Source organism: Branchiostoma lanceolatum, chromosome 5 (assembly GCF_035083965.1).
Source record: "Branchiostoma lanceolatum isolate klBraLanc5 chromosome 5, klBraLanc5.hap2, whole genome shotgun sequence".
Lineage (NCBI taxonomy): Eukaryota > Metazoa > Chordata > Leptocardii > Amphioxiformes > Branchiostomatidae > Branchiostoma > Branchiostoma lanceolatum.
In genome coordinates, this window is record NC_089726.1 from 18,426,892 (window position 1) to 18,450,077 (window position 23,186).

The following is a 23,186-nucleotide window of genomic DNA, read 5'->3' on the forward strand; positions in this document are numbered from 1 at the left end:
AAGCAGGATCCCATCAGATCGGGGCGGTCTGAACGAATTCCATTGTTCACCTGTCGACCGAAAGGTATAAAAGGCGGAAGAAAGGCAGTATCCGTACCCATTTGGGAAACTTAAGAACAATGGAAGGTCGTAAGCTTGTAAAGCCAAAAACGCCAAGGGCAAAGTTTAGTTTCATGAGAGGTCGTGATCACAACCGGCGTACTCCAAGCCAGAAGAGATCAAGGGACAGCACAGGATCTGATGCAAGAGGAAAGCGTCAGCGATTGAATTTCGAGACTACCAGTACCTCTGTGAGTGATCCCATGGCCACATATAAGATGTCGCTAAGGACAGAGGGCGAGATATTTGAGGTACGACTTCAAGACGGTGTGAAGGTTTGGGTGATCCGCGACTGGAATGGAAACAGACTGAAGGAAGGCAAGTACGTAGTTGTGGAAAAGATGGGCACGTCCTTCACAAGTGTGGCCGGTTCTACCCATACCTTTTGGATCTGTTCCTGCCGAGAGGCTAGTGGCCAGCAACATCGTCTACTTGAAACAAGTAAAAAAGTCACTGAAGATTTCGACGAGTTTATATGCAGAGAGGAGGGTGATTACTGCATCCACTGCCGCATGATAAGTTCATTTGAAGAAGATCCTGATGTTGGTCCAGGGCATGATGATGACGAAGTGGAGGAAGAGGACGAGATAGAGGAGAATAGCGGCACCGATGTGCATTTCGTGAGAGCAGATCCGCTGCTTGCATTGACCTCAGGTGACGGAGGTAGGGCTGTTGTTGGAACAACTAGACGTCAGCGACATCTACATTGCCTGACGTGCGACTACGCCGTGCGGAGCTGTCGTCATGTAACCGCATGCCGCGAATGGCTTCGAAGTGAGGGCATAGACGAACCTATAGATGTCGGAGGTGAGACACCGACTCCACTGCCTTCTGCGAAGTCGTGGCAAACCATACCGTATCCCCTGCCGGACGACCTACGAGAACTTCAGCAGGAATATGACTCTGGACTGGTCGCGGTTCCTGAAAATCTGGTGCCCGGGATACCTGATTCTCATTGTCCCAACAATTGTGCTTGGGATACCAGTGACCCGATCGAAAAAGGATGGAGTTGCAACGAGACTGTGACGGTGTACACAGAACAGTGTTCATTCAAACACACAAACGCAGATGGAGAACTGAAAGACATTAAAGGTAAGACTTTGCGCCACAGCTATTTAAATGTCTACTTTCATTATAGTAATCAAACGATTGTGATTTCTTTGTATCTGCAATATCTATACCCACAACATTACCTTACATAAAATTGTTTTTTTTACTTATTACTCATTATTTTTATTCTGTCATGTTTACCCAGGGTAGCCCTGCTCAGTAATTTACTGCTTTAAAGAGGGGCCCTGCGTTATATAAAATAAAACAAATGATGTACGTACAGTGATAATACAAACGGAAAATTACTCAGATATTTTGTTTCGTCATGTGTCTTTGTTTCACCGTTGAAGTAAAATGTCTACCACATTACAACCAATTTACCAAGCTTTATTTCCTTTTAGTTTTCTACAGAATCTGCACTGGCGACTGCAGATGTATGCTGCCATATGACGGACAAGAGGATCTTCTCTTCAATTTGAATAACAAGGACCTGATCGCCTACTCCATGCTCTTCCGGTACCTCCATTTAATGCTGGAAGCCAGGAACCCCTTAGCCGCCTTTCACCGAGCCTACCAACGTCAAGTCGGTGCACTTGGACAGGGGGACGTGCTTCCACTCCACAAGATGCGCCTCGCCTGGGATAGCTTTTCCCATCTGCTAGACATCGACTGGCGGACATCCTTCAAGTGCCCGGTATGCGAACAGCATCCCGACGTCATCATCTGTGACGGAACATCGCTTGGCTTCAGAAAGGACTTGATCACCTATGAGTCGAGTCGAGAGACACAGCAGTCGTCTTTGGAGATTAAGGGGAGTGACCATAAAGAACGCGTCTTCCTACCGATCCCCGGGTCCCGCGTCTTCCTGTCTCAGTTCGCGGGAGTGAGCCAAAGTCAAAAGAAAAAAGGGAAAGCACGACGACCCAGCGCTTTGTCAGCCCAGCAGTACCGTGAACTGGTGAGTTCACTATCAGACTTCCCCCATCTGGCATCACTGGCGACTCTGCTGAAGAGGTTGAGTCGCAACGGGTCTCACCGGATAGCCCCCGATCCGTACAAAAAATTCTTAGGCGAGTTGGCGAAGAACGGTCCACTTTGCGGAATGCTGCAAATAGACCACTCGCCAAGAGAGGGTCACACAAAAGAAATCGTTCACAGGGCTGTGACGAATGCACTTGCAATATTTGACAGTGTTAATGCGGCCCACCTACAAAAGCTCAGAAGCGATGCGCCGATCCTGGCTGACTTCTTGTTTGAAGTTTACAAGGCTGAGGGAAACAGGATTCCGGAAGACGTGTCTGCTTTGGTAAAAGACATTATGGATAGGGTATCCCTACCATTCAAAGACAAGCACGACGGCAGTGTGTACCCACCACCAGAAGAAGAGGATACCTTCGGAGGATATTCCTTCTTCCCAAACTTGCCACTTGTCCGCGGCCAGGCTAAATATGCAAAGGATGCACAGAGGCGGCCTCGACTAAGGAAATGCAGAGATCCAAGCCAACGCTGCAACAAGATGTATGGAGGTCATCCATCCCTTAGCCCCGGAATATTTACAGCTTTCTGTCAACACGGAGTCTGCTATGGGTTCACCATATTGAAGAGTCACGAGTCTCCAAGACATCCTTTCGAGATACTGATTGGTCGCTTCAATCGAGCGCCGCGAGTGATCGTGTACGACAATGCATGTCGTCTTCATCAGTACTGTCTCAACAGGTAAGTATTTTTTGTTGTCACTGTCTAATCACAGATATAGACTGGTCGTGAGGGGCTTCAGTGCACCGTTATTTTGAATGTCTTTCAGTAATAGTCATTAGCTTTGTATTCTTTCGATTTTAATTCAGATCTTGTTTTTTTCTTCTATGTTGCCTTGAAAACAATCGTTTGACTTTCATTTGTTCTTCTTCACACAGGGAGCCCGCATTCTTTATGAACACCCTCTTCTGCGTTGACCGGTTACACTGGATAAACCACACTGGATGCAGCGACGGCTACTGCATGGACTCATATGGACAGCATGGCACAATCGACGTACAGCAGATAAACTCTCAAATAAACGAGCAGGCGAACTCAGGGTTAAAACGCATCAAGGCCCAGTTGGCGTACATGACTCAGAGTAAATTCATGTTTAACGCTGCACTTTTCTTGGCATTTAAGAATATTGACAAACAACAGCAACTAGGAATATCTTGGGAGTAAAGTTGTTATCATGTATCTGTATAATACTGTGGCATTGAAACATAGTCAAACACTTTTCGTTGCACTTTTGCTTTTGTGGAGATGTCTAGAGCAAAAGTGACACAGCATTTGTTATACTGAATGGTAGTATACTAGTACTGTAGCGCTCAAAATATGGACAAAACCTGTATTTGTGATCGTACATAATTTGATTTCATCAATAAACATATAAAAATCAAAAGGCTTTGTATTGTCTACTTGAATGATAGATAGATAGATATGGAATGAAGTGAAAGTGGTGTGTTGACTGTTTGAACACTTGGACGGAACAAATCTATCTCCTGACAGTCCTGGGTTAGAATGAAAACTTCCGAGCGTGCTCGTCGGATGCGTGTGTGTGTGAGTGAGAAAGACAGACAGTTGACACAATATTATAAAACTACAGTATTCTATCAAATCATTGACTGCCCTCGGTAGAACCAAGGAGGTTTTATATATTGGTAGAACAATTGCGGGCAATTAGTGCACAAAGGGGAAACCGGGACGTTGTTTATTTAGGTCCGGTTGAACCGGTTGAAATCTAGCGAAATACAGTACAGTATGCTGAGATGTAGCAAGGACATTTTATATACATGTGCTTGGATGCAGTAAACGTCATAGGTTACTGCGGCTTGACCTAAATTATTGTATACATAACGCTCGGAACTAAGAAATCAGTCGACTTACCGAAGTCTAAGAATAAACCATATCGATTTGACTTGGTGCCCGCTAATTACCCAGCCCCGCCAAACAAAACAAACATGGCGACGGGCCAAAGAAGGCAATCATACAGACTTACTACTAAGACAAACTTCACCCTATCTGGTACACAGAACGATATTTTATATGTACCGTTGTCATGTCCGACTCCTATATCCATGTACATAGGTCAATTTCTCCATAAATCATTCGAAAAGCGAGACAGAATTACCCATACATGACTATATATTGTAACAAAAACACTGGTTTCGAAATTAATTTGTACTTAGAATTGTAGGATAGATTAGCCTTGTAGAACAGATTGTTGATTTCATGCCATACATTGTACCATGTACGATTGTTGAGCAATAAAGTTCACTTCACTTCACTTCTAATTCCTTCGGAACGATCCAATTTTTGGAATGTGATTGCTCAAAACCATTTAGATTTTCTCCTTACGGTTTATTTGCAAACCACTTTCTTGAGTAAGAAGAAACGCTTGCGGTGAAACCATTTCCACTGAATCTCTGAACGCAAAGTGATCTGTAATCGGTTTATTCCTCCTTGGTTTATTTCGGGGATTTTTGGTCCTTAGCCGCGTAAGTACGTAATCATCACATAAAAACAACAACTGGTGGTCCGCTACTAGAGCTAGACAGTAGAAACTCTACATATATATAAGACAAAGATTAGAACTACTGATTCATTACACAGTTCATTTAGATTGTAATTATGGACGCACAGACAACATGCGGCGTCGCTTGAACTTAAACCACGAATGAGTCCTCGGCAGAACTGTAAGACAATCTTTTAATCTTGACAAGTGACTTGATAGATGATTATTGAGCTATTACCATGATCAAATGAAGATGGAGTTGTTACCATGATTAACGGGAAGTACAATTGATGTAATCATCATGTCATTTAGCGACCTCTTCGGAGAACCTTTTTGAAGTTGGCTATAAAATGGTGTACCAGCGCGGCAACTCTCAGAACAATATCACCTGTACCATGACGGAGCATATGTCAGTGCGAAACTTTCGAAGATGGACGTCACTGGAGTCAAGGGCCAAAGCGTTTGTAGGAGGGAAGAACGATGTCGTGATTCTTGCCTACGTCAAGGACAAGAATACACTTGAGACACGTTACATCACCACTGGGACACAACATCTGAAGGAAGCCCTCTTAGACCACCTGCCAGCCATTATCGACAGCTTCAACACAAAGAGGATGACAGGAGAACAAGAACACTTAGAATTAGAGCCACCACAAAGTGTAGTAGGGCACGAAACAGCCGTCCCTACCCTGCCGGATCTGCGGAACGAACTAGAGGGGCTGGAGATCATGAACATGGAGGGCTTACGAGCCCTGGTTCGGACCGCCATCCGTTTGACTACCAAACGGGAGCCGCGGTGGGGGAAAGACGGGGCCCGGTGGCAGTTCTGGGATGACGATGTCCCCTACACCCTCAGTGTCGACCCACGGGCCCAGGACCAAAAGAAGCAGCGAAGCTGGGCGTCTTTCCTGCGAGGAACCATCCGGCGGTGCTACCAGCATTATGGACTGGAACATCTGCTTGGTGGGTTTCTTTCTTTCTTTATATTTCAAACTACAACATAAACTGTAAATCCCTCTCTCTCATTTCTTGTTGTCTATGGTGGAATTAATAATTACAGCATTTGTATTCGATTTCTTAACTACAGCATAACATGATAACAATATCAATGCAACTTATCATTGGTTTCAAACATAACGTTATACAATTGTCGTGCAATAAAGTTCTTCTTTTTCTTCTCCAATAGCTGACACTCAGACCCCCGTCCGTGACAACGACGATGACAACCCCACCGAAGTCGCCGCCGAGATCCCCGCTGAGATCACCGAGACTGTCGGCCGAGTCGGCCCAGAGACTGTCGTCGGGGTCGCCCCCGAGAGCCCCGCCGAGATCGCCGAGACTGTCGTCCGGGTCGCCGCCGAGATCCCCGCTGAGATCACCGAGACTGTCGGCCGAGTCGGCCCAGAGACTGTCGTCGGGGTCGCCCCCGAGAGCCCCGCCGAGATCGCCGAGACTGTCGTCCGGGTCGCCGCCGAGATCCCCGCTGAGATCACCGAGACTGTCGACCGAGTCGGCCCCGAGACTGTCGTCCGAGTCGCCCCCGAGAGCCCCGCCGAGATCGCCGAGACTGTCGTCCGGGTCGACCCCGAGAGTCCCGCCGAGATCACCGAGACTGTCGGCCGAGTCGCCCCCGAGACTGTCGTCGGAGTCGGCCCCGAGACTGTCGGCCGAGTCGGCCCCGAGACTGTCGTCCGGGTCGCCCGAACACGCACCCGACCTAAGAGAAGAATCGTGCAGCAGCCTGTGTGTAGGAAGCGGCAGGCACGCACGGTTGTCGGTCGTCGGCAGCCTGCCGCTACGCCCTCGACGGTACTTCCCACACCCACGCCATCCGGCCTTCCGTCCACAACTACTCAGACCCCCGCCCGTGACAACGACGATGACAACGCCGAGATCCCCGTCCAGGTCGCCGCCGAGAGCCCCACCGAAGTCGCCGCCGAGATCCCCGCTGAGATCACCGAGACTGTGGTCCGAGTCGCCCCCGAGACTGTCGTCCGGGTCGACCCCGAGAGCCCCGCCGAGATCACCGAGACTGTCGGCCGAGTCGCCCCCGAGACTGTCGTCCGAGTCGGCCCCGAGACTGTCGGCCGAGTCGGCCCCGAGACTGTCGGCCGAGTCGGCCCCGAGACTGTCGTCCGGGTCGCCCGAACACGCACCCGACCTAAGAGAAGAATCGTGCAGCAGCCTGTGTGTAGGAAGCGGCAGGCACGCACGGTTCCCGGTCGTCGGCAGCCTGTCGCTACGCCCTCGACGGTACTTCCCACACCCACGCCATCCGGCCTTCCGTCCACAACTACAAGTACACCACCTCCCCCTACTGCGGAGAAAGTGTCCAGACAACCAAGGTCCAAGAGGGCACCAAAGAAGTTGGACTTATAGTATATAGTGATTTAAAGTAGATTACTGGTAGATGTTTAATGTAAGAACATTGAAGTACTATTTGTTTAGAATTTGTTAATTCATTGTATTTGGGTATGATAAGGCGTAGTAGATAATTCTGTTCCATTTGTTAGTTATTTAGTTCTTAATTGTCATTGTATTTGGGTATGATAAGGCGTAGTAGATAATTCTGTTCCATTTGTTAGTTATTTAGTTCTTAATTGTCATTGTATTTGGGTATGATAAGGCGTAGTAGATAATTCTGTTCCATTTGTTAGTTATTTAGTTCTTAATTGTCATTGTATTTGGGTATGATAATGCGTAGTAGATAATTCTGTTCCATTGGTTACTTATTTAGTTATTTGAGTTCACGATATCACGATTTTGTAAGTAATACTGCGTAAATAAAAGATGTTATTTTGGAATTGGATGTGCGCCTGTTGAGCCTAGTATAGTGCTTCGGCGATTTTCCGTATAACCGTCAAAGCGTGTGGATCAGCACATGATAACGGCGGAATATGGCAAACGACAAAAGGCTATAAAAAAACGTGAAAATTGTAGCAATAAGTAACTTGCAAGAAGAAAACAAAGCTTCGATTCGACCAGTTTATAATCGCTAATAAAAGGACGAAACTTACCGTTCAAACATATTACAATGTGCTTCGGTGAGTTTCCGCATAACCGTCAAAGCGTGTAGATCAGCTCATGATAACGGCGGAATATGGCAAACGACAAAATGCTATAAAAACCTGAAATTTCCTTAAAGTGACAAAATAACTTGCAGCAAGAAAACAAAGTTCCCATCAGTATATGATCACTTATTAAAGGACGAAACTTGAATACAATTCGATATTGAAACGTGCTTCGGCGGTTTTCCGTATAACCGTCAAAGCGTGTGGATCAGCACATGATAACGGCAGAATATGGCAAACGACAAAATGCTATAAAAACGTGAAATTTCCTTAAAGTGACAAAATAACTTGCAGCAAGAAAACAAAGTTCCCATCAGTATATGATCACTTATTAAAGGACGAAACTTGAATACAATTCGAAAATATCGTTATTGAAACGTGCTTCGGCGATTTTCCGTATAACCGTCAAAGCGTGTAGATCAGCACATGATAACGGCGGAATATGGCAAACGACAAAATGCTATAAAAACGTGAAATTTCCTTAAAGTGACAAAATAACTTGCATCAAGAAAACAAAGTTCCCATCAGTATATGATCACTTATTAAAGGACGAAATTTGAATACAATTCGAAAATATCGTTATTGCAACGAGTTCGGCGATTTTCCGTATAACCGTCAAAGCGTGTGGATCAGCACATGATAACGGCAGAATATGGCAAACGACAAAAGGCTATAAAAAACGTGAACATTGTGGCAATAAATAACTTGCATTAAGAAAACAAAGTTCCCATCAGTTAATGATCACTTATCAAAAGAAGAAACTTGAATACAATTCGAAAATATCGTTATTGCAACGAGTTCGGCGATTTCCCGTATGATAACGGCAGAATATGGCAAACGACAAAAGGCTATAAAAACGTGAAAATTGTGGCAATAAATAACTTGGAACGAGCAAAGAAAGCTTGTTTTAGTTCATAATCGCTTATCAAAAGGACGACTTACCATTAAAAAATATCGTTATTGCAACGTGCCAGACGTTGAGCTTCGGCGAGTTTCGGTATAACCGGCAAAGCGTGTGGATCAGCACACGATAACAGCAGAATATGGCAAACGACAGAGGCTTTAAAAAAAAAAACTCGACAAGTTCCTTAACGAAATAAATCGCAACAAGAAAACAAAGTTTTATCATTCTATCATCGCTTATCAAAGGACGAAACTTACCATTCCAACATATCACCGTTGACTTGCGTAACGTGCTGCCGCGAGTTTCAGTATTACCGTCAAAGCGTGTTGATCAGCACATGATAACGGCAGAATATGATAAACGACAAATCCTGTAAAAGTTTGACAAGTTCCTGATAGCAATGAAAAACAGTTCCTATCAATTTAAACAACGGTAAAAAATTTAATACCAGTATGTTCCTTTCTTTTAAATAGAAATAGGAGCAAAATACCTGTAAGAATATTCTCGGCCGTCACAGTGCGCAGCACGGGACAGGAGGGCGATCGAGAACTGGCGTGCGATATGCTGTAACGTTACATAGACTACTCACCTTTATTCAATCGAATTGTTCTGTGACTATATCTACTCTTACTTTAAATTCTCACAATTTTAATAGCAAAGACCATGATACAATTTACCAGTTCCGCACCGAGCCTTGTTCAACGTCAATCCAAAAAAAATCCGTCACAGCGTGCAGCTCAGCACGTCTTGACGTGCTGACGGACACGTGGCGACGGCATGTGGAAATTTCGGCTTTTAATGTTTTATTTTGCGAAAACACACCGTTGAAACTAAAATCTCCCTGTGTAGCAATGTTTCACGATTCAATCGAATTGTTCTGTGGCTACATCGGCAATTTTCAGCTCTTAAAGTCGGACAATTGTAACAGGAAATATTCTACACCGTTCACCGTCAATCCACAAAAAATCCGTCACAGCGTGCAGCTCAGCACGTCTTGACGTGCTGACGGACACGTGGCGACGGCATGTGGAAAGTTCGGCTTTCAATGTTTTATTTTGCGAAAACACACCGTTGAAACTAAAATCTCCCTGTGTAGCAATGTTTCACGATTCAATCGAATTGTTCTGTGGCTACATCGGCAATTTTCAGCTTTTAAAGTCGGACAATTGTAACAGGAAATATTCTACACCGTTCACCGTCAATCCACAAAATTTCCGTCACAGCGTGCAGCTCAGCACGTCTTGACGTGCTGACGGACACGTGGCGACGGCATTTGGAAATTTCGGCTTTTAATGTTTTATTTTGCGAAAACACACCATGTAGAGACATACAGTTGAGCCGATAACATTTCCCTTCAAGCTTGTGCCCGAAAATCTCTGTTGTAACGGACTCGTGCCAAATAGAAAGACACGGAGAGACCGGGCATCGCATGTTCAGACAAATCACGCCGAATCGGCGTACTGTTTATGTCGCAATAAGTGGCTACTTTCCGTCTAAGCGGCTGGTGTGTCATGGCGGCCTTTCCGTGCATCGAGATCGTCGTTTCCTGCAGGTTTCACGCAAGTTCACTAGCAGCCTCAGCGAAGCAGACCATAAATATAACATCTGAAGATTATACAAAGTACAAAACTGATTAGTTTTGGTGTTAATTTTTAATTTTCAGAGCGGGTTTTAGTTGAACGATCTCCGAGATCGGCGCTCGCGCTCGCACTTCTGACAGGCGCTCGAACTTGGCAAATTCCAGCTCCAAATTCCGTATTTTCCCAAGCTCTGTCGTTCATAGCAATCAGTAGATCGTAAAATATGATTGTTGAACTCTTTTCTGATCAAGTATAGTTTATTGTTTGAGTCTTAAAGCAATGTGAAGACCGTAAAAAAAAAGCCGTCCTGGGTGCCCCATATGACACCCTGGGACGGCCGTCACACCGTGTTCCTGTGCACATTTTGACGCCGTCGAACGTGTGCTGTGTGGCACGCTTACATACCTGGATTCTCAAGTGATTGATGTTAATAAATGTGTTTTATCTCAAAGTGTTTTGATGTTGTCCTTTCCCCCTAGTGGCACCTATAACATCTTTGTGAAGATTGACGGCGCAGACAAACATGTGGGTTCCTATGACAATACCGGCAGCTTTGGAGAGCTGGCTCTCATGTATAACACACCCCGTGCTGCTACTATCGTCGCCACATCAGACGGCATCCTGTGGGCTCTTGTAAGTCAATCCCCTGTCATGAAGGTTGTATAACAGGGTGTGTCGTACAAAATTGAGTTGTCTGGTGAAGGTTGTTTTTACAGTTCTTTCGTAAGCTATTAAGGATGAAAATTGCATTACAGAATAATTATATGACGTGTGATATTTCTTGTGAGGATATAGCACATGAAGTATGTGGAAAATCTTACAAGAAGTTGCTGAAAAAGGGAAAACGATGAGCATTAAAAAATGTTCAGAGTTCCATTTTGTAGTGTAATGTAAGCCATAATATTGTATCAATTTTGGATCTAAAGGTGAATTGTATGTAGCCTTTATTTTAGCCAAATTTTTCCAGACTATCCCTACCAAATTCGATGATACTAGCAGAACAGAAAAGAAGCACAAATGGAAAATTAGCCTAACCTTTACAATTTACTGTATATGTGGTGATATTATTGAAGACTTAGTATTCCTTGACTCCTTGTGATAGCATGCATAGCCCAGTGGTTAGTCACCCTGCCTCTGGACCAAGAAGTCATGAGTTCAAATCCCAGCTATGTCGCTCACCTGATATTCGTGCTGCTGAAAAGAGTCGCAGTCCTAAGGCCTAGGACGGGACGTTAAGCCGTGGTCCCCTGTTCATTGTAGTTGATGAAAAGAACAAGGGGAATTTCCCTGGTCCAATAAACCTGTAAATACTGTATGTAGTATTTGTCTTCTCTGTCACGACAAGTGGAAGAGTAGCTCATCTGTTTATTGAGTTCATTTGAGCTAAATGGGCGTCAGTGTGGCGCATCGGTCAGAGCGTCGGACTCAGAACCAATAGGTCCCGGGTTCGATGCTCATCGTGCCCCTACGTTGTTCCCTTGGAAAAGGCACTTAACACGACCTTCCCTGACGATGGAGCGACGCCAACTGAGCCTCTTTGGCTAATCTCTCTAAAAGTGTGCAAAAAAACACACTCCAGATTTGGTTGCCGATGTGCCAACATCTAGCACATTCGCCAGTCCAAGAACCGTACAAATTTGAGCTGAACTGGTCGAAAATCACCCTCGCTTTCACTGACTTTGTTGTGTGTTTTTTTTTCCTCAGGACCGACAGACCTTCAGGAGGATACTGCTGAAGAACGCCTACAAGAAGAGAAAGATGTTCGAAAACCTTCTGGACAACGTTCCCATGCTCAAGACTCTGGAGGTACTAGTACTGTAATTCTTGATTTTTCAACGTACGGTAACTTGATTATAGCTATTTCAACGGTCACCAGTCAACCGCTAAGATTTCATCATTGCAAACATTTGAGACAGTGATATTTGTTTCCACCGTTAAAATCAATACTGTAACAGTGAACTAGTCCCTTCCCCCCCCCCAATCACTAAAATTACCAACCACAATATTAAATGGATTTACAGTATGTCTTATCTAAGTCTTTCCTAAAAAGCATAAAAGTAGGCTTTCTGAATGTCATCTTCTGGAGACCCTAAAGTTTGTGTTGAAGCATGTAGAAATGAATCTAGGGAAGGGAAACTCAGGAAATATGGTGACCTAAGTTGGCCATTGCTTTGTTCCCAGCATAGAATGATTGCACTACAGTAACTGTATATACGTGTAGAAATACTGTAAATGCATTTAAGTTTGCGTGGTTTTTATTTCGCGTTAAGGCGAGAACGAACTTCAAGGAATGCAGTAACACGCAGTGGAACTACTGTAAATGCAGAAATGTGCGCGGTGGTTTAAAGCTCGCGGCAGCGCTATAGTCATATACTGTTACAGTATTGGACAAAAAACATAAAACCACCGTGAACATTTCTGTATTTACAGTAGTTCCACCGCGTGTTACTGCATTCCTTCTGCGTGTCAATACAGCTTTTTATTCATTGGTTTACTATAGTCAGTGGCTCTTATAACAGCCTAGGACTGCTGACACAGACAATACCGAACATGGAATTAAGATTTTTGTCATGAAGGAAATTGGATAAATAAAAGTATTTACTATCATTAAGATCAAGGTTGATACGGCAGTTTCCGTTCCATTTTCAGCAATATGAGAGAATGAAGGTAGCTGATGCACTCATGACCCAGATTTTCGAGGATGGGGAGGTCATCATCAGACAAGTGAGTGGGTCTGAATTTTGTGGTAATGGCACTTAACACGCTAAGTACATGTATGTATTACGTACTCAGATGTATTTAACACCTGTTTTTGTAAGGAAAGAAGTGGGCAACCTCTTGAAAGCCAACTGTACACACTTACGCTGTATCTTCAGAAAAGACGCTGTAGCCGCATGTTCCCATATCAAGCCCACATCCAGACTAGTTTCGCCTTGTGTGTGGCTTCCTCGATGCACCTGTATTTTGTAGTTAGGATTTTGCTCCTTCCTTTTTTCCTTACGTTGAATGCTGTCTAAGGATTGACTGATATGCAGGGCTCGAAATACTGGGTGTATGTGTATCTTTATGCACCCAAAATTGGAGCTGTGCACCTGATTTTTGACTGTGGGTGCATACATTGTATGTGAAGCAACGTATCTGCCATATCAACCTGCATTCCGTGCTTCTCGCTGCAATAGCACTGGCTAGCCGTCATCAGCCAATCACATCCCTGCTTACTGTCAAGAGGCAATGTGATTGGCTGGTAATACTCCCTCCAACAACAGGAAGGGGTGCATCTGATTGGTTGATAGCTGGCTAGCGTTGATGCAGTGAGAAGCACGAATCACAGGCCAATACGCCAGGATCATTGCTTGACATATACAAGCTTTGGGCCTGGCATAAACGGATGGTTGCCAAAAGATTTGTCCCATCCTCTACCATAATGACTTGATAACGGCACAAAAAAAAAAAAACGACATAAAAATCATCAATTATCATAATTGTCAAATGCTCTTTAATATCCCAGGGAGACTCGGCTGACTGCATGTACTTTGTGGAGGATGGAGTTGTGAGGATCGCCATGAAAAACAAGGTAGGTCTTTTCAAATGATAAGCATTCTGTGAGTTCTTCTATTGTGATCTCTGTTATGTTACAGCTGTCTAAAAACCCTAAGCAACATGACCAACATGGCTCTAGACAATGGTCAGTGGTCAACAGAAGTATGGGAACCATTTGTTAAATGTTTTACAAAGTTTGTACATGCATATGAACAGTCAGACAAAGTAACATATGTTTTACCAATCAATGATAGAACTCATCTTGCACAGACGGTCAGGTAAACTCTTGCCACAAAAATGCCAACAGTCTCTAAACTTTTTGAACATGACAAAGAAGAGAAGTTAAAAAGTAGGAATGCTGGTAACTCAGGCATTGCCAAGTTCACTTCATTTGCAATCCTGTCTACTTTTAAAACCATCATGGATTTGTTAAAAAGAAAACTTTATTTAGCCATTAAAGTTTATCAAAGAAATTCAGAAATGTCTTCACCTGAAAAAAAATCGTTGCATTTGCCTTTCTTCATGTGCAAAAGTGTGTAAATGCTCTTGCTGGATTTTGTTGGGCTTTTGTATGCTTTTCTTAAAGTAAGCTATTAAATGTATCACAACAAACATCAACAATTATTGTTTTTAAATATATCACTGAGGTAAAGTGGCAATTATCTTAAAAAATCTGCCATGCCTTTTTTTGTCATGTGTACTACTTCTTTTACTAGTTTTAGTTGTTGTTTTCCATTAACAATAATTATTATTTTTTAGCATCTTTTAAGTGTGTGATGACAATTTTACAATGCTTGATTGAGATTTCTGGGTGATTTTTTTTCTCCTTGTTTGCTGTGTCATGTCACGGGGAAGAGAAACGCAGTATTACTTACAGATATTTGTTTCTTCCTGACGCGCATCGTTGTTGTGTTGTGGTGTCTGTCCCGTGCCGCTGTTCTAGAATGCCGTGAGTACACCATTTTGTTGCACGCTGCGCCAAAGGAAGGGTTCATTTTGACTCGGGGGTGTGTGTGGAAAGGGAGAGAGGCTCACCTCTTATACATGTATATAACACAACAACTCCAGGCTCCATACTCACAGAATTTCATTGCTTTTTCTGCCATCTTAGCAGTTTTGGTGAAATTAATATGCTTTTACAGCTTACTGCCTCCACCATTATAAAATGTCACATTTTGCAGCTTCAACAAGCTGATGCATAAAAATGTCTAAATACCAAATCTCATAAATGTAACAGTTACAATGTTACTGTTTGGAAACTAGTAATGGAATGCAGGCATGATAGAGCAGGCTCCGCCCCTGAGGGGTCGCCAAAAAAAATGGACTTAATTAAAAGAAACTTCTGTGGCAGCTATTGATTACATACATCATAAGAAACAGATCCAAGTTCAGGTGTGGAAGTGCAACTCGTGGGGCACCTGCCCTCAAAGGAACCCGTCCTGTGGTGCAACAGTCTCTCTGCACAGCTGCACAACTTATATTGCACCAAAAACTGCACCGGAGTAACATGTGCCTCTTCTGGGGGAGTTGGACATAGTGTGGATTGAGTGTGGTTTGCATGCTGTCATGTGCATGTAGTGAAAAATATCCAAGCGCTTCAAGATGTGAGCCCTTTGTGCAAGGGTTAGTTCTCATAGTTGGTGTGTAGGGCATGCAGGATTTGGCTTGGTTATTGACGTGTGAACTGTGATCTTCGAGTACTGCATTCTCCTTGGTCCCTCGCCTCGTCCAGCTTTTGTGTCATTACAGACCCACTGTGTGTTTCTTCGGCTTCGTTGCTTGTATTCCCTTACTCACGCTGGCATCTTACTCTGTGGACTACAGCCATGTTCCTGTGTCATTCTGCTCTTGCCGTATCTGAAGTGTGAATCCTCACGTCTCTATTCCCCGCGTGGTGTCAGTCTCATCGGTTTTGTCTTCCTTGTGTCCGCTTTGTCGCTAACTCTTCGGTGCTCCGTAACTTCAAACTGGAAGCTCTTTGTGTGGTTCTGCCTGGTGTGAAATTTTCATGCGAATCAGATGCTTGTTTTACTCTACCGTGTGACCCTTCATCTGTTTGCAGCTGTAAATCTAATCAACTGAAATTGTCTTGTTGGTTCCTATAACTGCTCGGCTTCCCCGGTACCCTCTCCCTTTCCATCCCCTCTGGTTGCCTGGACTCTTTACTATTCTAGCTCCGGTTTTCTCCGACGATCGCTTCCACAAAGAATGGTTTGGCTCCCGTCCCCACTTAGATGTTTGGTTTTTACATCCTGCATTTATTTGGGATCAAATATTTCTCAAAAGCAGGGGTCAAACCTTCAAATGCCTGTTCGAAAGCGTAACAAAGATCATGCGACTCGGAGCCAATCAGATCTCTCCCTACATTCTTGTCAAATGTATCATATGCCAATTGTTTCTCTATTGTAACGGGTGCCAGACTTTTTCGCAGGGAAGCGATAGAAAGAGCGAACTGAGCTAGAATTGGGTGGATACCAGGTCCCCTCTGGTAGTCTGCCACTGTAACAATAGTTCTGTACTCCTGACTTATGTTTCTGTGTGCCACAGGATGACCCAGACAAGGAACTGGAGGTCACCAGGTGTAAACAAGGAGACTACTTCGGAGGTGAGAAGTCAAAAATTCTTGGCTCTAAGGTATAGAACAAACCAACAAGGCATATCACTTAAGGCTGTGAGGGACATGATACATTTCTTTGGCTGTCACTGTATCAGCATCATAGAATCTCCTAGTGCAGAAGAAACAGCACAATTTCCATGTGAGGTGCTTTATGTCATACCTGGGCCTGATACGGGTGTTCCGGACCGTGTGATAACTATCCGGATCACATAGGGTTCAGGAGTGTTATCACACAGGCTTCCATGGAATATTTTGAATGCATTTCGAGCGCGCCGGTTGCACCGCCGTCGGAAATTCGAATACCAGATTTGGAGGTTAGAATCAGTGTTGTTACAGTTTCTTGTTCGAGGACACAAAACTCCCTCAACTTCTGGCGCATTCCGCATTGAAATGTGTGTTTTCTCGGGTGGGTTTGACCAAGGTATGACATAAATAAGATACAACACGTTGTATTCCGCATCTACCTCGGTCACAGCCCTCCCGCGGGTCGGATCGCCCTACGGCCTACCGCCGATCCGACCCGCGGTCGGGCTGGTACCTTGGGTGATACGGAATACCCCGTGTTGTATTCTATATATACATGTATATGGACATGCCGGGGGTATCTACAGCTGCATTACAGTATACAGCTAAGGAGAATTCCTCAAGCTCTGACTCTAGTTGCAGAAAATTGTTACACAGTAACACAAGGCTCAAAGAACTTCACAGAACACGGACCTATAGTCATTGATAGAGTGGTCCTTCTGGAATTTTATTTTAAGCCCAGGATACATGTGATAGTCATCAATCCTCATTTGATAAAATCAATAAATGAAAGTGCTAACATTTGTTCCTATCAATTATTCAGGTGGTATAATGACTATCATTCTCCATTCCCATAGAGGTAGATAATCATTATGTACCTATGATAGGTTTGTACCAATCTGTTGTTTATTTTTGTTGAAAATTCAGAACTGGCACTTGTGACCAACAATCCCAGAGCGGCCTCTGCATATGCAGTCGGCAAGACCAAAGTTGCAAGTAAGTCTCATACTTTTAGTCCACTTTTTTGTTGGATTTTTGTCGTGTCATCCTCGATGCCTTTCGCTCCATTTGGGACGATGTTGACGTGGTTGATGGATTGTTTATGTTCTATCTTTGGCTCAGCAAGGAAGTTTGTCTCGTACAACTGACGTCATGATTGCGTGCATATGGCACCAACTTAAGAATTTACGTCATAGGGGGTTGAACTTGAATGACTTTGTTGGAACACAGAATATCTAATCGGCAAATTTCAAAATGGCCACAGAGATTTAGAGGGAAGTGTATTTTTTGCCTGAAAATCTAATATAAGGCCACACCAATTTAATTTCTTGGTTAACAGATTTTCTATTTTCCAAAAAAAAAATTTTAGAAAAAAAAAATCATGAAAACAGAAGGCTGGGCCAGCCTTCTTTTTTCATGATTTTTTTTCTAAAATTTTTTTTGGGGGAAAATAAAAATCCGTTAACCAAGAAATTAGATTGGTGTGGCCTTATATTAGGACAGTGGCTGTATTGATGATTGCTACCGAAAATGTTCGGTTGAAGCTTGCAGACTTGTAGGCCAAGCTATTTTGCTGCTGCCCAAGTGTGATGTATGCTTAATCAGTTATATCACATTATATTCGTAAGACCGTGGTTGGTTGTGTGCTACATGTTTTCACGTTCTGCTGTACTTACCGTTGTTCCTGATTGACAGGGCTGGATGTGCATGCCTTCGAGCGCCTGCTGGGTCCCTGCAAAGAGCTAATGAAGCGTAACATCGAGCTGTATGAGGAACAGATCCACGAGATCTTCGGCTCCAAGCTTCAGCTGCAGGATTCACAATGAGTCCAGCTGCAGGGTTCACCATGAGTCCAGCTGCAGGATTCACAATGAGTCCAGCTGCAGGGTTCACAATGAGTCCAGCTGCAGGATTCACAATGAGTCCAGCTGCAGGGTTCACAATGAGTCCAGCTGCAGGATTCACAATGAGTCCAGCTGCAGGATTCACAATGAGTCCAGCTGCAGGGTTCACAATGAGTCCAGCTGCAGGATTCACAATGAGTCCAGCTGCAGGATTCACAATGAGTCCAGCTGCAGGATTCACAATGAGTCCAGCTGCAGGGTTCACAATGAGTCCAGCTGCAGGATTCACAATGAGTCCAGCTGCAGGATTCACAATGAGTCAAGCCACACACCACCAGACACCAACATCAGACTTGTAGATAAAAACCCAGCTTTACTGGCTGAAGCATCCCACATATTGTTCACGTTAGCCAGGTTTTCACTCCAAACATCTGGTATCAAATGTTCGTTGGCACACGCTGTATTGCATCCCCTTTATTTTGCTTGGTACTTTTTTGTTTAGTTGTCCCAACAGTTTGTGTAGAAATGCGGTGAAGTTGATTGTTGTGGGAGGACGGAGTTAGGTTTGTGTTCGTTGTTAAGCGGACGGGCACTGTGTGCTTGGAGTATAGGAGCGGGGTTGTTTAAAAGTGGCAAGTTGTACCGTTCAGTTGCACAAAAGCACCAACCACGTTTTGGGGCAAACCCCACTTCTCCATGTTGGTCGGATCTTACTCATGAGATTATGTTGATTTTTGTCAAAGTGAAGACCTACAAATTTGGAACGTTTCGTCCTTTTAGCTGTTTTAAATCCACGGCTTTATCATGCATAATGTAGCTTCTGATGGAGTGATGTTTACTCAAAGAAAGATAGCTGCGTTTTCTACCTTGGACAATTTGATACATACAAGTACAATGTACCACAGTAGACGTTGTGTAAAGTTGTGTTCTGCACTTAATACTGTTCTCTAGTGCATTTAAAGAAAAAAATAGTGGAAACAAGAGTTTGATATCAGGGAACAGGTACAGACGTTTGTATGTCGGAGCCCAAACAAGGTGCTATGCACTTTAAGTTGCACACTGACACGTCGAATAAGTCGCTTGCCTTCCAGCACATTTTGGGTTCCAAGCATCAGTCACTGCAATATATGTTTCTCTCTGAGTGTCAAAGTTTGTTGTAGACATCTATTTTATAGAGTAGGAACAGTTGAGATATTCTATACCTTAACAACACTTTTCACAAACTTGTTGACGTAAAAATGTATGAAGAAAGATGTTGCTGGTTCAACAGTTTTGTAGGTTACTGTATCATAGTTATGAATCGGTTTCGTGGTAGCCAAGTGTTCTGCAGAATGCAATGATATTGCTAAAGCCACTTTTAGTCCAATTCTTATTTTTACTATTGGAAAATCATTACTCATACTATGTATAACCTAAATTTGTTACAGAGCTCAGCATAATAGTCACATGTATATAGAGAATAAAAGCTTGTTCCTATTTTGTTCATTCTTTCATTTCACATCACAGTCACATTAATGTATTGTTTCTGTATGTGATGACTTCTGTGTTTATCATTCATATAGTACACTCAATCAAGATATTGTATAACGTTCGTACATTTAGGAAAAATATATGGTACCGTCATTCAGTATTACACATTCAGTACCTTGAAATGCTTGGTCGACTTCACTATCTTTATGTATACATCGTTAGGCACCTGTCATGTTGTTCAGGTTGGTTGTACTTGCGTTATAAAGCCATTTTCTCAGCTCTGTTGTTGGCAAGAACGTTCTGTTCCAAGGCGCACACTCTTGCCACATTTGGTTGCCTTGTCAGCTGTGGCTTCGGACATTCCATTTTCAATTTGTCAAATAAAAGGTTTATTTTGTTCCGAATCTGTTGTGTATGAAGTCTTTTCTGGGTGGCATTTTCACTAATTTCTTGAACCTGTTGCTAGCATAACTATGTCATGATGTATATAATTGTAATAGTCTTTATTGCATATTCCTGCCCAGATGGGCTAAATGCACAGATGACCGCACGTGGTCAAGAGGATACAAATTGTAAAACAAGAAACTAAATTCAGGAAGGTTGTACAGATGTCTAAATACACAGAATATGGTATAGTGTCATTTCATTTCTTCACATCTTCTTCTTTGACTTTGGAATTGATTTTGGCGACGTTAGTATCATTATTCAAAATTTTTTGCAATTCGCAGTATATATTTCATCATTTTGCAGCTGCTTTGTACGATTTACAGTATGATCGAATTTTTTTTCTTGGAAACGGACGAAAATTGATGCACGCGCGGATGTCATCCATATAATCAAATCAACATTTACAAGGCCTAAATGACTGAAACGTTCGTTCAAAACAGAAGCATCCTGTTACAACAAGGATTCTCCTCAAAACTCTCCTCAAAACTTCAAAAACCTACGCTGTACTGAGAGTTGCCCAAAATGACGAAAAGGGACGGCATGGCTTCACCATCTTTCCGTTCTCTTAGCGATATGATATCGCGGTTTAGAGAAATAGATGCGATATGCAGTGAAAGTTACATCCCTATGGGATATTGTGTCTGCTTAGTGAAAGCGACATCTGGCGGACATAGGAATTAACGTTACGAAGCAACACGTAGTTCCGAACTGGAGGGGGAACGTCCAAGCATTTGGCCCGGCCCCGAATTTCCGGGGGTATAAAAGCGTTATGAAAAAAGTTATTATCTCCGTGAAAAAAGACTTTTTCATGGGGTATTGTTTTGCGTGTGCTTGCTTGTGTGATTTCATGCGTTCATGATGGATTGTAATGATATTTGGTATGTGGGTAGGTGTTAGGAGGAAAATCAAGGTCGATTTTGGGCCCCCTGGTATGTGTCACTGGAACTGCAATGGAGTATTTGTCAAAATCTTTCAAGGAGAATAACTGAAGAAAGGAGCAACAGATTTTCATGTTATTTAGCATGCAGGTAGCTTAGACAGAGATGTGCAAATTGGGACTGAATTTGCATAAGCCATGAGGAAAATGTCCATTCTAGGCATGCTATGACAGCTGGCACATGTTGAGTTCGAAACTGGGACAAGAATTCCCCAGGAGCCCGACGGCTGGTGGTCAAACCACAAAGGGATATAGAACCAAACCTGTATACCGGAGTACAGACGAAGCCACTTAATTGCACCTCGGATAAACGCACCTTCCATTTAATTGCACCGAATCCCTAAATCCCAAACCGGTTCCCATTCACTGCATTGTTAGTGACTCCGCATATCTGCACCGCGCATGGTCACCAATGCCGGATAACTGCACCATTTTTTTTTCAAAAATCCTCGACAAGTTAACTGAAAAGGTGCGCTAAAATAGGCAAACGCAGTACAAATGAGCCGATACCTGCCGGTTTAAAGGCGCAATACCGCCAATATGTTTAAAACTGTTTTGAGTAACAAAAGAAGGCGGCCTCCATTGACAGTTACGTTTATAGGAATCGTATGGGAGGTCCCGGGCGGGTCACCCGTAATCAGTAACCAAGTTTAAGTTTCAATTCCTAGTTTCATGGCGGTACATGATTTACGTAAATCGACAACTGCACCCTACGTAATGTAACACAGAAACTGTTATCCCATGAGTGGCATGTTTCAGAATGCCTCCCCTGTAACATTACGTGTGTTGTAATGCTGTAGATCGCATGGAAAAATGAAAGAATGCAAAATCTTTTAAAACAGGTTCGTAGTCATTTCTTTATTTTCAGCATAGGGTCAATAAATAAAGTTAATAACTGAATAATGTCGTCTGTTTCCTTTGTGCTAGTGTTTCTGACTAACAATACACCCCCTTGCCCATGGTGGTGCGGTCCAGCTGGGCATTTCGCATAATTGCACCAGCCGGATAATTGCACCAAAAACGCTGACAAATGGGTGGTGCAGTTAAGCGGATTCTACTGTACCTGTTTTTATTATGTGGATAGCTTAAGTGTTACTTGAAATAATGAAATAGTAATCATGCAAATCAGAATCTAATTTGCATGATTAATGGAGAAACCCACTCAATTCAATGGTACGGCAATTTAGAAATGCAACACATGTAATTGAGAAATAAAGGGACATTGATAAATAAAAGTTATGCAAATGACGATCTAATTTGCATCATCAATGAGAAAATACTGTAATTCCATATTGGTAGATAACTGGAATTTCATACTTGTGGCATTTGGAAGTTATGTGACAGTGAACATGGTTGAATATAAATTATGAAAATGAGGGCCTAATTTGCATAATATATAATTCATGGAGATATGAGGTCTCCGAGCTCTTGTTTGAATTGTATATCAATTAGTGTTTTAATATGTCATTGCTAATGTATGTGAAGACGTGTTCACTGTCTTGGTTACTTTCACATTTTGCAAGCCGAGAGGACATACCCCATCAGTTTCATGGATCAGAAGCGGCTTCTATTAATCCCAAGTATTACTGCAGCAGTGTTGTAACGTACATGCACTGTCGCCCTGCAATGATTGCTATGATGAAGGAGGTTAACCTCATTGCTTTGATAGGATTTTCTTACAATGTTTAATCTAAAAATGTGTAGCTTTATATAGTTTATTATCGTAGACGAATACATGTAATAGGTTGCAAGGAAGGCCGAGGGACCCGAACAACAACAACAGACCACTGCATATATGCAATCAAAGCAAGGAGGTTTAAAATTAAATAAAAATGTAAACCTCCTTAATCAAAGTCATCGTACCATAAAAATGAAGACGGCTGGATCTATTTGGGAGAGTGTTCAATGACTTTAAGGCCTTAGGTACTTCTACTTTCACATTTTTGGAAGCCATGAGGACGTACCCTATCATATTATTGCAGATACTAGACAGTGTGTGAACGTTACAATACTACAAATGCTACTGCAGTACTGACAGTGGTCGATAAGGGCCGCTTCTAATCCATGCAAC

General features: G+C 43.1%; 3 protein-coding genes across 6 annotated transcripts in view; all 3 read left to right on the forward strand.

Moving 5' to 3' along the window:
- The window catches only part of LOC136435551 (cAMP-dependent protein kinase type II regulatory subunit-like), an 82,899-nt gene extending 62,764 nt beyond the window's left edge, over nucleotides 1-20,135 (forward strand). For all 4 annotated transcript variants that reach the window (XM_066429158.1, XM_066429159.1, XM_066429160.1 and 1 more), the window contains 7 exons: nucleotides 10,716-10,869; nucleotides 11,941-12,042; nucleotides 12,886-12,960; nucleotides 13,745-13,810; nucleotides 16,324-16,381; nucleotides 17,345-17,413; nucleotides 18,113-20,135. In XM_066429158.1, coding sequence (XP_066285255.1) covers nucleotides 10,716-10,869; nucleotides 11,941-12,042; nucleotides 12,886-12,960; nucleotides 13,745-13,810; nucleotides 16,324-16,381; nucleotides 17,345-17,413; nucleotides 18,113-18,243 — 655 coding nt within the window. In that variant the 3' untranslated portion in view covers nucleotides 18,244-20,135. The remainder of the gene's footprint in view (nucleotides 1-10,715; nucleotides 10,870-11,940; nucleotides 12,043-12,885; nucleotides 12,961-13,744; nucleotides 13,811-16,323; nucleotides 16,382-17,344; nucleotides 17,414-18,112) is intronic.
- Nucleotides 1,586-3,562, forward strand: LOC136435550 (uncharacterized). Its single transcript, XM_066429155.1, has 2 exons — nucleotides 1,586-2,865; nucleotides 3,063-3,562. The coding sequence occupies exons 1-2, from the start codon at nucleotides 1,586-1,588 to the stop codon at nucleotides 3,346-3,348; spliced, it is 1,566 nt and encodes a 521-aa protein (XP_066285252.1). The 3' UTR covers nucleotides 3,349-3,562.
- LOC136435549 (nuclear respiratory factor 1-like) lies at nucleotides 4,889-7,710 on the forward strand. The gene is made up of 2 exons (XM_066429154.1): nucleotides 4,889-5,644; nucleotides 5,868-7,710. Exons 1-2 carry the CDS (start codon nucleotides 5,032-5,034, stop codon nucleotides 7,058-7,060), a joined length of 1,806 nt encoding a protein of 601 aa, XP_066285251.1. The 5' UTR covers nucleotides 4,889-5,031; the 3' UTR covers nucleotides 7,061-7,710.
- Nucleotides 20,136-23,186: the final 3,051 nt, after the last annotated feature.

Bases quoted from the DNA above. Each gene is read 5' to 3' on its own strand.
- LOC136435549 (XM_066429154.1), top strand. From the start codon at position 5,032: ATGGTGTACCAGCGCGGCAACTCTCAGAACAATATCACCTGTACCATG. The intron at 5,645-5,867 runs GTGGGTTTCTTT...CTTCTCCAATAG, and splicing joins TGGACTGGAACATCTGCTTG to CTGACACTCAGACCCCCGTC.
- LOC136435550 (XM_066429155.1), top strand. From the start codon at position 1,586: ATGCTGCCATATGACGGACAAGAGGATCTTCTCTTCAATTTGAATAAC. The intron at 2,866-3,062 runs GTAAGTATTTTT...TTCTTCACACAG, and splicing joins CATCAGTACTGTCTCAACAG to GGAGCCCGCATTCTTTATGA.